This window comes from Armigeres subalbatus, chromosome 2 (genome assembly GCF_024139115.2).
Source record: "Armigeres subalbatus isolate Guangzhou_Male chromosome 2, GZ_Asu_2, whole genome shotgun sequence".
Lineage (NCBI taxonomy): Eukaryota > Metazoa > Arthropoda > Insecta > Diptera > Culicidae > Armigeres > Armigeres subalbatus.
Window position 1 is genome coordinate 289,948,271 of NC_085140.1, and position 16,059 is coordinate 289,964,329.

The 16,059-nt window shown below is 37.6% G+C and overlaps 1 protein-coding gene across 3 annotated transcripts in view; it reads right to left on the reverse strand.

The window, feature by feature from the left end:
* Nucleotides 1–410: 410 nt before the first annotated feature.
* The window catches only part of LOC134212382 (protein drumstick), an 89,369-nt gene continuing 73,720 nt past the window's right edge, over nucleotides 411–16,059 (reverse strand). For 2 of the 3 annotated variants that reach the window (XM_062690164.1, XM_062690165.1), the window contains exons 3-4: nucleotides 15,712–15,732; nucleotides 411–2,102 (exon numbers count right to left, since the gene is read on the reverse strand). In XM_062690164.1, coding sequence (XP_062546148.1) covers nucleotides 2,051–2,102; nucleotides 15,712–15,732 — 73 coding nt within the window. In that variant the 3' untranslated portion in view covers nucleotides 411–2,050. Of the gene's footprint in view, nucleotides 2,103–15,690; nucleotides 15,733–16,059 lie in introns of all 3 variants that reach the window. The other variant, XM_062690166.1, reaches the window with a different exon arrangement.

A 16,059-nucleotide genomic window follows, 5' to 3' on the forward strand; every position in this document is an offset into this window, starting at 1 on the left:
GCAATCGGCACTTGTTTATACAACATGCATTCAGGACATCTTCTCGATGCTCTCAATATGACCCAGAGTAGCGTTTAATCTTTTTTTGGGAGATCTCTGGGAGACAAAACCCCATCGAACCCTTTAACCAACGTGAAGTTGGTGTATGGCAGACTAGAACATACCGGAGGACTTCAATAACATCCAAGGCAATTTTCTCCTACATGCTCGCTTTTTTAGCAATACATTTTTCTCTATTTTTATTTTGCTACGTTACAAACAGTAATGAATCAGTTTCAATTTAATATTAAACTGCTATTTTTTGGTCTAAATACCTACCGAAAATCGGATAAGACTACAATATAGAGACAAACGTTGAAAATGAGAGAAAAAACTGTGGAATTTCTTTCAGATCATTAAACACAAATAAATTATAGCGTTCAGTTTTGCATTTATTTTTCCTTCTTCCTCACATCAGATTTAATAAAAAAAATATTAACATGTTTCTCACGCAAAACCCTTTGAATGCTTATTCGATAGCAAGCTGCTTAATTCTTCTGTTGATTTGCTCTATCTTCCATTGTACGACTAAGTACGACATTCACAGCTTTTACAAGAATCAGTTTTTGTTCACAAATTCAGTGTGGAAATAAATACCTATATGTATAGAGTTTTCCTGTTTCTATCCTGTCGCGAAACAATTGGGAATCAAACGGACAATTAACAGCACTCAAAATTTAAAGTGGAACTTGCTCCGAAATAGCAACTGCTCGTTCGATAAAAATCAAATATTCGATGATTTCTTCACGGGTAAGACTAGAATCTATTCTAAGCACGGCTAGAAGTTTACTGAGGTTTGGTTACTGGGAAAAGGGACAACCAAATTTCAAGAAGTTCACGCCAACCCCTCAGGGATCAATTTACGGCTCGGGGATATTGCACGAAAACCAGTAGCTAAATAGGCAGGGGGCGATATCGTTTAAGGTTCGCTCTTTTCCAGTATCAAGTGGGTGACTCCTGACAGAATAGAAATTCCCTGGAGAACTTGTGCTGATTGAGTGATGTTTTTCGAATGAAGTGTGTGCCGAAAAGGCCAAAAAGATTCCACTTAGTTGGTCTTTTCATGGTTTGATCGTTGGAGAGCTGTATGAAAATGTGTTTTTTTTTTCTCGCTTTGTTCCATCAATTTTTCAACGAAACTGACGACAATGGCTTAGGTTCGGAGTGCATGACTGTGCACTATAGCGTGAACTTCTTCGGAGTGGGATCGATCACACGATCTTGGATAAATAGACAGCCTATGAAACCGCAAAGAATCGGGAGGAAGATCGCATTAAGTAAATTCGTCACATTCGATATTAAAAACTAATAATTACAATTTAACTGGGATACTTTGCGCATTTATTTAAATATATGTATGAATATAAACCTAAGATAATTCATAAGGAATGATATAATGTTAATAGTTCGAATATAAATTAGTTCATACATCCTAATTGCTGATTAAAAGTGCGATCCTGTCGGAACGGAAAAAATGCAAAATGTTTCTGTTGGATTTTTTATTTACTCTCAACTTGTTCAGTGTAAATAATGATTATGGAAAATAGGACAATAAAAACAAGTTTAAAGCATTTTTGTTTGTTTTGAAGCTATTTACAAGTTTTAGACGAGATTATCAATAATAGTAGTTTTACGTTCTTTTTATTTTGATCGTTGGTCTTTAAAGTCAAACTTCAAAGTTTATTGACGTTCTATCCACGCATATGCTTGATTTAGTAATTAGACAATTTACAATAACCATTCGCACTTCCTGTCTTTAGACTTTTACACATTCACACTCGCAAACTGGATTTGTTTTCCATTCATCTGTGCTTTCTCGCAGCACCCGGTACCACATTCTACTCGCAACAGTCTTCTCAATTCTCAATCAAGTTCGCTTGCTGCTGCCGTTCTTCGCCGTAATGCACTCGGACTCGGTAAGCATTATGCTGTTTTTTTTTGTTTAAATAATCGTAATCGTAATTAGAATTAATATTAGCGAAACAGTGACAAGTGCAGCTTCAAGCTGGGCTCAGTATGCTCGATTGTTGTTGTTACCATTCATACCGTACGTGTGGATTGATCTGTAAGAGATGGGGTAGAGAAGAGTAAAGGGATGTGTGATTATCGGTGGCTGAGCCGTTTTCTGAGGGCTATTGGAAGCAAACTAAAAATCTAAAGACACAACAGTTATGGGTCACATTATCTCAAATAGATGTTATTCGAAAGGAACGAACTCACAATAATGTGCTACTCATATCTGTTGGATAAACTGTGCGAAATAAACATTTCCTTCGACTCTCGATTGGGCTATTGCTGGATCAAATCCTGCTCGCACGCCAGGTTTTGACAAATTTTGAATTTTGTGGAACGCCAAAGACAAGCCCGAATCGGATCACCGCTAAACTGACTCACATAACGAGGAAAATAAGCACTGGTTTTCTGTTTGATGAACTGTAGTAGCGATAAATATTCGAAAGATAATTTTGTACATTTTAATTACATGAGAGTGTATCCGCGAATTTGTTGACGGCTATCAAGAGATAAAAAATATGAATAAACCAGCACTGTCGGATCCAAAAATGTTCGAAAAGCCGATTGCAAAATGATAAATTAAAATGAATAAAAAAAACCAGTATAATCCACCTAGCGGTGATGGTGCCTTTCTAATGTATTATAAAATGTAAGAAAAGCACATAAGAGAGGTCAAAATTGCACTTTAGGGAGATGGATTCGGTTATTTCCATCAATTCACATTTATTTGCGTTCCTTCAAATGCATTGCAGCAGTTTTTGAAAAAAATGGATTTATTTTTTTTCCAAGGTGGGAAAAATGGAGAAAAAACAATGTTTTTTAATAACTCTAGAGCGCCATGGCCGGTCGAACCAATTTTCAATAGGAAACAACTAGACCGCAATCCGCGTCAATTGCAATTTGTTGCGAGTAAATCGGATAATGATAAGTGCCAATTCGTCGAGCTGAGTCGATTGGTATATAACACTATGGGTCTCCGAGCCTTCTATCAAAAGTTCGGTTTTGGAGTGATCCTATAGCCTTTACGTATCATTAGTATACGCGAAAGGCAAAAATAGAATATAAATAAAATTGAATAGATTTGAAATCTGCCGGAATAAATGTATTTATTGCACTGTTACGCTCTATTCCCAGAAACATGTGATTTGTTTTTGCGGTGAGATGGTAATTAAATGATATATTTTAATTGCCCTATTGAATAATCCGGTTTACCAAGTAAAGAACGGTCTTATTTTGGTTAACACAATTTTACATCGACCCTTCATGGATGAGGCGATAGGAACCATCGCCTTAAAAAGAAATATCGCGATATGAGAAAGATGTTACGAGGAAAGCTGTTCAAAAAGACCATTCATCATTTAATCGTGCGATGTGTAGTCGTGATGAACGAACCATTAGAAAATGTTGGGACTCGACATTTCATGCATGTTCAAGTCATTTTGAATCATAAAAAAAACAATTTTCTATTTTTCGGGAGGTAGTTAGAAAATATTCGCGAGGGTAAAATTCCAAAACTTTGATCGATTAGTGATACCTCTAATGTAGACCCGATCGAGATTAAATAAGGCATAGGATCACATTTTTGGGGTAATAAAACTTGAGAGCAATATCATTTTGAAAATGTCATTTCTATTTGTATATTAACTATAGTCACTTTAGTCCGAATAGGACATTTGGCCGAATAGGACATTAAAAAAAAAGAATCACCGTCTTCGACCAGAGGTCGCACAGACTGAACACTTAACATCTAGCATGAGACAACGGACAGGACATTCACACAACACCTAGTGGACCAGTGGAGAACTTTTCGCTTTACGAAAAGTTTTCTCCTTAACGGGGCGGGAATCGAACCCACACTCCACAGCACATGCGTCTAGACTATTGACGTCGCTAACCGCTCGGCCACGAAGCCCACATTTGGTCGGAAGGTCATTTGGCCGGAAAGGTCATTTGGCCGAATAGGATATTTGGCCGAATAGGACATTTGAAAAGTAAAAAATCGTCTCACTTCTCACTCTTATTTCCAACTTCTCACTGTGAAACAGCTTTCGGCCTAGTGACCTTAGGCCAAATTGCATTCGGATGAACGGTATTCGGTCAAACGGCGTTTCCCCCATTTTAGGGGAAGGGTAATTTGGGCGAAACCCATTCGCCCGAAAGCCATTTGGCCCAATGCCACTAGGCCGAAAGTTGTTTGGCCGAATATACCATTTGGCCGAACATACCATCAGGCCGAAAGTAATTTGTAATTAGGAAAGCTTTGATCACCGCGTGACTTTATCGAAATTAATTTATTGGCTTTTTTCGGTGATAATTATACTACTCAAAGCGAAAGGGAGTAAATGAAAGTAATGAAGATACAGATTCGATTGACACCGCACAAGCGAGCGCGCAAGTGTGAAATGAAAATAAACTGAAGATTAGCAGAGGGCCATATGAGCGAACAAGCATTGTTGAAATCGCTGTTATTCTGCGGCAGGAACGGCTTGGATAGTGACGTGGTTCAATAGGCCGAAAGGGTCATTTGGTCGACAGGCTCGTCTGACCGAAAGGGTCGTTCGGCCGAAAGTGTCATTTGGCCGAAAGGGTAATTTGGCCGAAAGGGTCATTTGGCCGAAAGGGTCTTTTGACCGAAAGGGTCATTTGACCGAAAGGGCCATTTGGCCGAAAGGGCTATTTGGCCGAAAGGGCTATTTGGCCGAAAGGGTAATTTGGCCGAAAGGGTCATTTGGCCGAAAGGCTTATTTTCCCGAAAGGGTCGTTTGGCTGGAAGGGTCATTTGGCCGAATAGTTCATTTGAAACGTGAGAAATTAGAAATGAGAAGAAAGACGTCTCACTTCTCACTCTTCATTTTCCTCTTCTCACGAAGAGCGCGAAGTGAGTAGTGAGACGTCTCACTACTCACTTTGTGCTTCTCACTTTTTACAGCGAGAAGTGATAAATGAGGAGTGAGAAGTCAGACGTCTCGGAAGACTAGAAAAGTTTCCGCGTCCGATGGTTCCAGTTTCATCAAAATCGGATCATTCTACGCCAAGTTATGCTAATTTGAACTTCGACAAATTTTTGCCTATTTCAACCTTTTTGCCAACCCCTGTATGTACTTATTTTTCTTTAATACATGACATGTCTGTCCTGATTCTTATGGTTCTTAAAGACATTACATCCCCAACTGGGACATTGCCGCATCTCAGCTTAATGTTCATTCAGCCCTTTTCTAGATGTTAATTGCGAGGTTTCTAAGCTAAGTTAACATTTTTGCAGTCATATATTTTCTGAACCGGACCGGGAATCGAATCTAACTACCTTTCGCATAGTCTTGCTATATAGCCGCGCGTCTTACCGCACAGCTCATGAAGGCATCGCTAAGCAGCTTGAAGTTGTGAATTAATAAAACTTTCTCATGTTTTACGTCATGTTGATTGCAAAACTTATCACACATTAAGTGTCGAAATGTAATGTCTGTTTACTTTTCACTCTTCGCTTCACATCTCAGGCCGTCCTAATTATCTCCTTACGTTTTGAAGCCAAAATGTAAGTTGAAGCACATCTAAAAATATGTTTTTTCTTATATGCTACAACGGAGCAAAGATTAAAAAATTCGCTGTTTCTGCTTTTGCTCATTCTAATGCAACATACACTCACTCAAACATGCTCGTCAAACATTGACAGTTGACCGTGTCACATTCGATCATGTCGAACCGAGTTAATCAACCCGGTCAACATGCTCAAACATAGCGTCAACATGTCTAAATTCCTGAGGGCGGAATCAATATTTATCAAACATTGTCAAACAAACCGTGTGTATGACGAGTGACAACGTGTATCGCCTTTATCCTAATTTTTATATGCGCTCCACTTTAAATTGTTGCTGATAAAATGGGGGACATCGGTTTAAAATGCGCCAGGTACGAGCCACTACGAGCCAGCCGGTACGAGTCAATAGCAAATTAGCATATGTTTTCCAGGTTATTGTAAAGTTACTACATTTTTCATGTTAAAACACATTTCAATATAAACTTTGCAAACAGGTCAAAACACGCCGACTAGGAGGCCATAGTTTGGTAAGGGCGTGTGCCATAAATAAGTTGATTTATAATTAAAAAGTTAGAAAATTGACAATATAAAAGCGATAAGTTATAAGTTATGGGAATTGAGAAGTAAAAACAAAGAATCGAGTACTAAAAACTAAAAACTAAGACATTGAATTGAGAATTGCGAAGTGAGACACGAGCAGTAAGTAGTGATAAATTAGATGTAAAAAGTGAAAAGTGAGAAGCCAGAAAATAAAATGTGAGAATTTTAAACTAAAAATCAAAAAGTGTCTTTAATAGTGATGATCTTCTCAAACATCGAATAGCCCAGGGCTTCGAAGTAATCAAATTTACTGACGATATTGTCATAATAGTGCTAGGCAAATACAATGATATTATACCCAACATAATGCAAGCTGCTTTAAATTATGTCTCCACGTGGAGCGATAGAGAAGGATTGAGTTCAAATCCTTCTAAAATCAGTATTGTGTCTTTTACGCGTAAGAGAAAATTCTCACTAAACAACATGATATTGAAGGGTACCCATTTGGAACTTTCAAATACAGTCAAATACCTTGGCGTAGTTCTTGATAGCAAACTTAATTGGAACAAACATTTAAAACATGCTATTAATAAAGGGACAAATGCTCTTTGGATTAGTAAACGAACTTTTGGAGGCAATGGGGACTTAAGCCGAAAATGATCCATTGGATATATTCATAATTAGGCCGATACAAATATTTAAAAATAATTATGTCTCCCCGCCTAGGATTTTCTTTGCCCAAAAATAATATTTTGAGGGAGCAACAAATTAAAATTCGCCTAATTTTGAGGATATTCAAAACATTTTTTAACAAATCTGTGAAGTTTCTTGATTTTTTTTCATTTTCTTTTTTTTTATTATCGCCCACCACTCTCCCCCGCCTTGACTTTTCGGAGACGAGTAGAACATAATTTTAATTAAATATCTGTAACGGTCTTATATAATTATTATAATCACAGATGCAATGAGCAGTACACCATCAAATGGACAACATCCGAAAACCTCTTTGGATGTGACCTTAATGGTCATTTTAACATTCTAAAAGACTGCAGTATAAACTCCCTAGTAATGAACAATGAAGACTGGATAAAGAAAAAATCAATTTCAATCGGCTGTTCATCGTTATTGACCCTGGTCGCAATATATAGTTACGCGTGAACCTTTCCGATCAACCAGCAAGGTCAGCATAACCGCACTTGCTAAGACATCATCGCGCCACCTAGTCACCACGCCACCAAGTCACCGTTGTTACCAAGGTGTAGTCAGCAGTTTTGGAGGAGTTCGACCCCCGGCGGTCAGGTATTGCAGCGTATACAGATTTAATTAATAAATAGGGTTCGATCAACAAACGGACGGTTAGTCTTTATTCAGAGTAGGAATTGTTAATTACAATTAGATCTTAAGTAGTGAAACCGTATTAATGTAAAAAAAAGTGAATAAAGTTATTTTTTCTATAAGAAACATTCTGTGAGACTTATAATTATATGGTTGAATGGAGGACAGAAACTTCGCTCAGGATCGATTACGTTTTATACTGACGGTTCAAAAACAGCCAAGTGGGAGCAGGAGTTACTTGCTCTTCTGGAGTATACTCAGATATATTGATTACCATGTTGGCCATCTGTATTTCAAGCGGAAGTTCACGCTCTGTAATATGTTTATAAATTACAGACACTCAAATATATGCATAATGTCCGACAGCCTAGCAGTTTTGAATGCTTGAAAGTCGGCTACATGCACTTCAAAATAAGTTTGGGAATGCATTCAGTCACTCCAAAAATTGTCTTGTCGCAATCAAGTCAATCTATTGGGTTCCAGGACACTGTGGAATAGATGGTAACGTAAAAGCTGATATGCTGGCGATACACGGATCATCATAAAAGACGACAGTCGAGTTGCTAAATCAGCAAAATCAGCTTTCATTTGGGTAGAAACGAGAATATGACTTTTCCTTAATCGATGCTTTATTCTTCTGTCAGTTTCAGTGCTGTATGCAATAGTTTTTAGGCTGACTCGTTTTGGACATTAGTGCCCGCAACGCTTCGTTTTGCAGGAAAAGGCAACATTTTGGTTTTCATCCATTTTTTTTATTCCATATTATAGATGAACTACGTTTAAGAGTATGGGAAAGGGCCACTTGAAGTGAAGGTGAAGACAATGCCCCAAGTTAAATTATTATTGATAATTGTATTAAGAACACAATTTCTATTGTAATCATCTTTAAATTTAAGGGTTCGATTAGAAGGCACATATTGACCACTATCTCACTACGTATCACCAAGCTCTGCGAATTAAACATTCGATACTGTTTTGAGAATAAAATAAAAGCATTTGTTACAAAAAACAGCTACAGTCAGCCACCCAAACTCGAGCACAGCAATATTAAAGAAATGATTTCTACTCTATTTTCCAAGTTGACATGATTGGGCCAAAAGTCATCTAGCCGAACTTCATTTGGCCTAATTTGAAGATTGGCTGAAACTGTTATTATGCCGAAAACGCTTTGGCTGGAAATGTCATTTAGCACAAGTCAAACACAAGCCAAGCAGCATAAGTCAAACGAAAATAGTTACTTGATTGTGACTGAATCTGGTCACAAATGAGTTGCAGTAACTTATGTGGAGTGAGCGTGCTGCTAGGGGCGACATATGGCCGAAAGGGACGTATGCCCCAATTTACCATTTGACCAAATAGGCTATTTGGCCGAAAATGCCGTATGGCCGAAATGGTAATTTGGCAGAAGATACCATTTGGCCTAAAATGTCATTTGACTGAGTCGATCACACGGTCGAATATTTCGTTTGGCCAAACAAATCATACGACGGGAAATGTCGTTTGTTGGCCAATAGTGGATGTGAAAGGTTTGAATTTATTAAGGAGTTAATACACTTTAAATGTTTCATAAATTTTTTTTTTTCAGCTTTAAAATTGATTTTGGTGTTTTTCGTAAAATTCATCCGGTTGGTTCATTAGACACTGAGTTCCAAAGTTGCAGGCCGAAAGGCGAAGTAGAGTCGCAGTGCTCCGAAGCGAAACGTGATAGTATAGAACACATGTTTCCATAGTTGGCTGATATCATAACTCAAAAACTTTTCGTCCGGTATCAACATGGTTCAAGTTTATTAATTCTACGCAATTTTCGGCTTTTCAACGCAAACTTTCATGTCCATGTTTTGCGCCAGAAAACATATGAGGGGATTAGAAGCAGAGGGGTGTAAGTGACATTTTGGTTAAAATTGAGTTGACTACAACAAAAAATGCTTCGGTTCTTTAGCTTTGCGGGAATATGTTGATATAGTTTGTACGATGTTTCTAAAAAATCTATAAATTCTCAGAAAGTTAGTAATTTTTTATCTTTCTTGCAATTTGTATGAAGTAAAAAAATATTGAAAGACTTTGCACCCATTCTTCTCAAAACTAACATTTGGTCACTTACACCCCTTTGCGATTGACCCCCTCATATGTTGTACTCAAAACGGTATCAAGTTTTCATTTTTTCAACATAAGCAAAAAACTCAAAGGTGCAGCCCAATCGGGTTGTACGCAAAGGTGACGTTGAACTACGTAGCTGTATGTTATGTACAGGTTTTTGACTTTTATGTTCGATGAGACCAAAGCAATCGTTTTGCGTTGTTTATCCTGTGTTCCTGAGATTGAGTGAAGATTCCGAACTCTGGATAATCGAGGATGAACAACACTCTCAAGCGATCACATATCCAAATTATCAATTGATAAAAACTCGCAAGAGACTAAGAATTGTTCGATAATTGTACCTCGATTCGAAGCATTGGTAAATGCTACTTTTGAACTTATTTTCCTACATATTACCAAAACACAATGCTGAACATCCGTTTGAACATCATTGTTGACATTAAATTGGCATAAGTTAGTTAAAATGATAGTTTTGTGTTTATTATCAATCGATTCCAAAATTTGAAAAGTTATCGCCGATGATGACTCGCCTACTATTCATAGTTATCAAATGACAATTCCAATAATTATCGTATTAGAGTGGATCAGCACAACCCTGACTGATAGTCTACCGCTGCAACCATCACCGACGCACACTGGAACAGACACTAAGCACCCAGCCACTAAGCATATTGTGAAAGCTGGGCTGTCAACGGGATTTGGTGGACATCCTATGAAGGAAGTAAGAGTAGACGCGACAAAGAAGTTTGACAGTTTATTGATAATAATTATTATTCCTTCACGTAAGTTGCATCGGATTTTCGTTTACTCCGGCAGACACCTAGGAATCACCAAAACCGAGCCGAATAAAGTTGTCCAGAACGTATCCACTGCACCAGCGAAGAGCATTCCGAGCCCTTTAATCTTCTTCAAAAGACGTAAGCGAGAAGCTGCCGTCAAACGCCCTCAAGCTTTCGAGAAAACACGCGCGTGTAAGTTAGCAGAATCGAACTGCATCAGCTATAATCCCTGAAGGTTGCATTAATTTGACGTCTATGCTGGCTTGCAGTCTCCAGTTGCGAACAAAGGCACAGAATTCGGAGATAGCGAGATCTATTCTCGATCGGATCTAGGATGTTTTCGGGTGGGAAACATTCTCGACACCTTGGGCATAGTGTATCCATTGACTTTGCCACACAAGATACATCCTAATGCAATGGCGGGCATAGAAGTTATTAATTAATAACTAAAGAAATGCTAAAAGATTAGAAGCTGAAAAGCAGGCCAAGTTCCAGTTGGAATGTAGTGCCATGGAAAAAGAAGCTTGCGATGCACTTCCGAGATTGACTGATTCACTGAAACCGGAAGCTAAACTGTCAGCAAGTTTTCAATGGTAAATATTATCATACATAAATATTTTAAAACATAGGAGTCGGTTTTTACGCGGAGGATATGAGCCGCGTGAATTAAAAGAACGTAAAATACCGTGTAAGTCCCAAAATATGTCTGAATGATCCCCGGAAATTCCGAAATTCGAGTAATAAAAAATCACATAAAAAAGCGATTCGTGTAAATAAAACCGCATAAAAAACGACTTCAGTGTACTTCGGATATGAAGCGTTGACTCTTCTTTGATCGAATGGTCCAAGAAAATTGAAAATCCATCGAGAAACGGCTGAGATATAAACGATCAAAGTCTATCATATTTTCGTGACGTTTTTCGATTTTTTGCAATCCTAAAGTGTACCCCAATATAGAAAAGACAGACGTAGTTCTACGTCAAAAAACCTACTTGTAAAACAGGTAATTTGTCGGAGATTCAGGGCAAAATATTAATTTTGTTGTAGTTCCAACGGTGCGACTTCTATGATGTCCGCCAATTGGGTGGTTGCTGTTGGATGTACCACGATGCACCTGATGTAACAGCTCCAAGGAGTCCCGAGCAGAAGCGACTATCTCGATAACAGCAATTGATATGAACTAGGTGTGCATAAGAGGTAAAATACCAAAAAATAACACCAAAAATCATCACGCCAAATACTTCATAGGCATAACATGGTCAGGTATTAAAATACCAAACGAATAATAATTTGCTACGCGTTTGGTATTGTAACAGCAGGGTATGTTATAAATGAAGTATTTTACATATTAGTTTTGGTACTATTGCTTTGGTAAAAGCTTCGGAAATTTGTCTAAAACTATAGCGCCTGCTACGCACTTATTCCAAATCCAAACTTTTCCAAATTTTCTTTAGTGCCCGAGTACAATACATGTTAATTATGTATTCTCTAAAGGTGTTCGTGGCAATTGTACTTCCTCATGACATCTATTTGAAAAATATCATTATATTTACCGGAGATTCAGATTCCAAGCTCACAAAATTTGACCAATTTTATTGGCGGATTTCTATTGTGGCCTCCTAGCTCTCCAGTCCTGAATCCGGTGGATTTTTTCATTTGATTCTACTTGCTGACCAAAGTAAAGGACTACACAATCCAAATTTTGATTCTTTTCAAGGCGGATATCCAGAAATATTGGAAGAACTTGCGCATGGAATTCGTGCGTGCCAGCCGTTACGGTTTAGAAGACATTAGTAGCTGCTAAAATATCGGTATCAGTCAATATCAGAACACGTCACAACTGCGATATTATATTGCAGTTTGAAAGTGTATCCGAATATATTGATCATGTTGTATATGTCAATTCAGCAATTTGATGTCGTTGACAATATTGATATTATGGACCATGTTGCGTCTTTTAAACCTTTCCGTCACTACAGTCGTCAGTTTTAAGGGTTTTTAAAAATTAAAACTGCTGTAGAAACCACATTTCTTGACCGATTCCTTCGCAACACGTTGCATTCGATCGAAAAATCCACTTTTTTTATTCATGCTGGATTTGAGTCAGTCCTAAGCACGATTTCAAAATTATTCAAGAATCTGTTGGGATGAATTGTCCCCGGAAAAAGTGGCCATTTACAAATTTAGGTCAAGACAATTCGAGTGACACATCAAGCTTCATGATTTCACAAAGCAATGATGGGAATGACATTTTCAGGGTTCCTTGGCGACTTGGGTTTAATCCGACTAGACTTGAATTTTTTAAAACCTGTTTTGATCCAATTGAACAAGTATTCCTTTAGTAGGTTTCACGGATCGTAGCCAATGTGACTAGATGGCTAAAGAGCCACAAAACCAGAATTTATCTCATTGTTTTGTGAAATCATTTTGATTAAATTTGAAAAAAAAAAAGTCCATTTCATAGGTCTTCGGATTGTGCCCGATGTGACCAGATTGAACCAAAGGGGTCCAGGAACCCTTAGAATATTATTTCCATCATTGTCCTGTAAAATCATGATATTTGTGGTGTGACATGATATGTTTTGGCTCAGTTTATGAAAATGATCATTTCGTAAGTTCTCCGGGTTGTGCCGCTTTTGTAACGGATTGAACCCAATTAGCCCAGGAACCCTAAAATATCTTTCTCATCATTGCACTGTGAAATCATGAAGCTTGAGGTGTCACATTTGGGGTGTACTTATTGGAAAATATCCATGTACGCCAAAATAGTGTAATTTTCTGTGTCTTTATTTTTTACGGGCTTATTAGTTTTCATTATATTTTTTTCTGTGCAAGAAACCCTGAAAATATCATTCCGAACATTGTTTTGTGAAATCATGAAGTATGAAATGCCGCACGGCCTGTTTCGACTTTAATTTGTAATTGGCCACTTTTCCGGGGGCAACTGACCCCAACCGATTCTGGAATAATGTTGAAACCCTATTGAGGATTGATCCAAGTCCAGTATGAATTAAAGATTGGGATCCATCTGGATCGAATGCAACTTGTTGCGAAGGAATCGGTCAAGAAATTTGGTTTTTACAGTAGTTTTAATTTTTGAAAGCCCTTAAAAACAGACGTCAGGGACGGAGAAGCTAAAACAAGGAAGAGGCATACATCGACGGTTTCGTGCAATACAAGCACAACTCGAAATCTTTAAATGAGTATGAGCATGAGCATGATGACCGTGCATTTCGTAGATACTAATCCGTGGTTGACCAGAACGATCGAAATTGCACAAGGAATCAACCCTAACAATTCAAATCAATTGGGTTGCATTATCTCGATACCAAATTTTCAAAACTCATGTGCTTTGTAAGCAAAAATTCAAACATCGATTTGACGAATCTGACAGCACTCCCACGCAAACCAACGACATCAGTACGTAGATGAAGGCTTCTGCTACCTGACGATAGATTTGGTTTGCGTGTGAGTGCTTTCAGATTCACCATATCGACGTTTGAATCTTTGTTTACAAAAGCACTTAAGTTGTTTTGAAAATTTGGTATTGAACTCATATATGACTACCCCAGCAGACAAAAATAGAAATCTTGATTAGAGCGCAAAATGAGATATGGACATGATTGACATGAAAGATAGAAGATCAGACGACAATATCAATATTTTGCAGTAATATATCATGATAACATCAACTTATGCTATTTGTAAGAATTCTTACTTAAGTAATCAATATCATGTGCTATCAGCTTGTTCTTATCCATAACATATCTTGATATTGAAATGATATTTCGATGCAATGTTCTTTTATCTCTTATATCAATCAAATCCATATCATGTTTTGTTTTTCTGTTCATGGCTTCTGTCCGGGTAAATGTGGTCGTATGTGAATCAAGGACACTTGTTTACAACATGTGTGCTGCTCGGGAATGAATGGAAAGCATGGGATTCGCTATCCAACCCCAGTATGCACAGTTAGAGAGCGCTAGTATATTAAATGGTTGGTATCGTCCACTGCAAGCCGAAAACAGTTCATGCGTTTATGCGGAATTTTATTGGAATCTGGGGGTTAGGTTCTATGCAGTCTTGGTATTCATTGTTGTAGGCAACGAACGTCAATTCACAGTTTTGAACAAAAAAGAGAACAGAAGAAAACCTACGATGATTCATGTAGCCATGAGTTTGTAGGTGCTGAGTTGCGTACTTTTCAACTTACGATTGATTTGAATCATTCATGAGTTTTAAGTTTTTGAGTTCTTACCAACACTGGTTCTATGGCAGAGGCTCGTCTTGGTTAACGGGTTGCCAATGAGATAGTAATGAAAGCGTGGTTTCTTCCTATTGGATGCCAAAACGAGCTTTTTCCCACATTTCGAATTCTAACTGTCACCTGCTAGAACTAGTGAAGCTGTAAATATAGAACAGAAGATGGAAACGGTATGAAAGCCCATTCCCAGTTCTGGCGAACATGAGAAATATGTGAAAAGAAAAAAAGTAGGAGGGATGGAACGGGCCTGGGATCGAACGGACGACCTTCCGCGTATGAGGCAGGAGTGGTAGCCACATGACCAACAAACACGTTAGGCAGAATTAAAAATCTGTGTAAATGTTCAGAAAAGTTTCACTCAAAAAATGAAACCCCAATATTTTTGTGTTTGTTTGAACTACATGAATATTTTTGCATGTATTGAAAAAAAAGGATTAGTTTTGTGTGTTTTTAAAATGAAAAAAATCGATAAATTTATATGATTTATTTGAACAATCTTCAAATTTGAAAATTAGCATTACTTTTGATATATTATGAATGAATATAGAAATGTCTTTGTCAGATGAAACTTGCTTTGTTATCAAAATGTCAAAAACGATTTTTTTAGTTGCACGAAAACATCGACATCGTTATACCGGTTGGCATTCCTGGAAGAAGACGTTGAGTGTTTCGAGCAACTAGACATGAGAGGGGTGCTAGAAAACTCAATTTACAGCTTCTAGAAAGTCCATTTTGTATGTAAGTAATGAGTGCCTGGCGTTATAATTAGTTTGCCCAATGTAGTCACCAGTGTTTCGTTATCGACTTTTTAACAGAATAAAAAACAATTTTTAATAATAAATAAGCCTTAAGAATTATTTTCTCTTGAAACAACATTTAAAAAGTTTATAATTCTCTGTGATGTGAATAAAAATGATATAACTAATCAATGTAGTTTTTTTTTATCACGTCGAACAACCATGTGCTTGATTTTCCTCGATTATGATCGACCCTACACATCTGAAATCAGCTCCTTATTCTGTCCAAAGCGTCTATGATTGCTAAGCATTGCATATGTAGCGAAATCAGAATCTGTAAACACAACATACAGTGGGAATATGGTTGCTTACCGCCAAATACACTGACTGCATCTGAAATAAGAAAACAAAAACAGGAAAACATTAGTATCATTTGTAAGTCAGATAAACTTTGAACTATGCTTTAAACGTTCTGTAAATTGGTAGCCCGAATCAACGATTGGAGCTACAATATGCAAAAAAAACAAGTAGTAATCTGACTGTAATTAATTTGATAAATTTGAAGCCATTTGAGCGGGAACAAAAACATGTTGAGCTTTGTCGGCACAATGCTCTGATTGAGTTATCGCCAGTGGAAATTCGCAGGGTCATGCTGCGGAGCCTTTATTCTACTTGATATGGCTTCGAAAATCTGCAGCCATTCGTGCCTAATTTGACGCT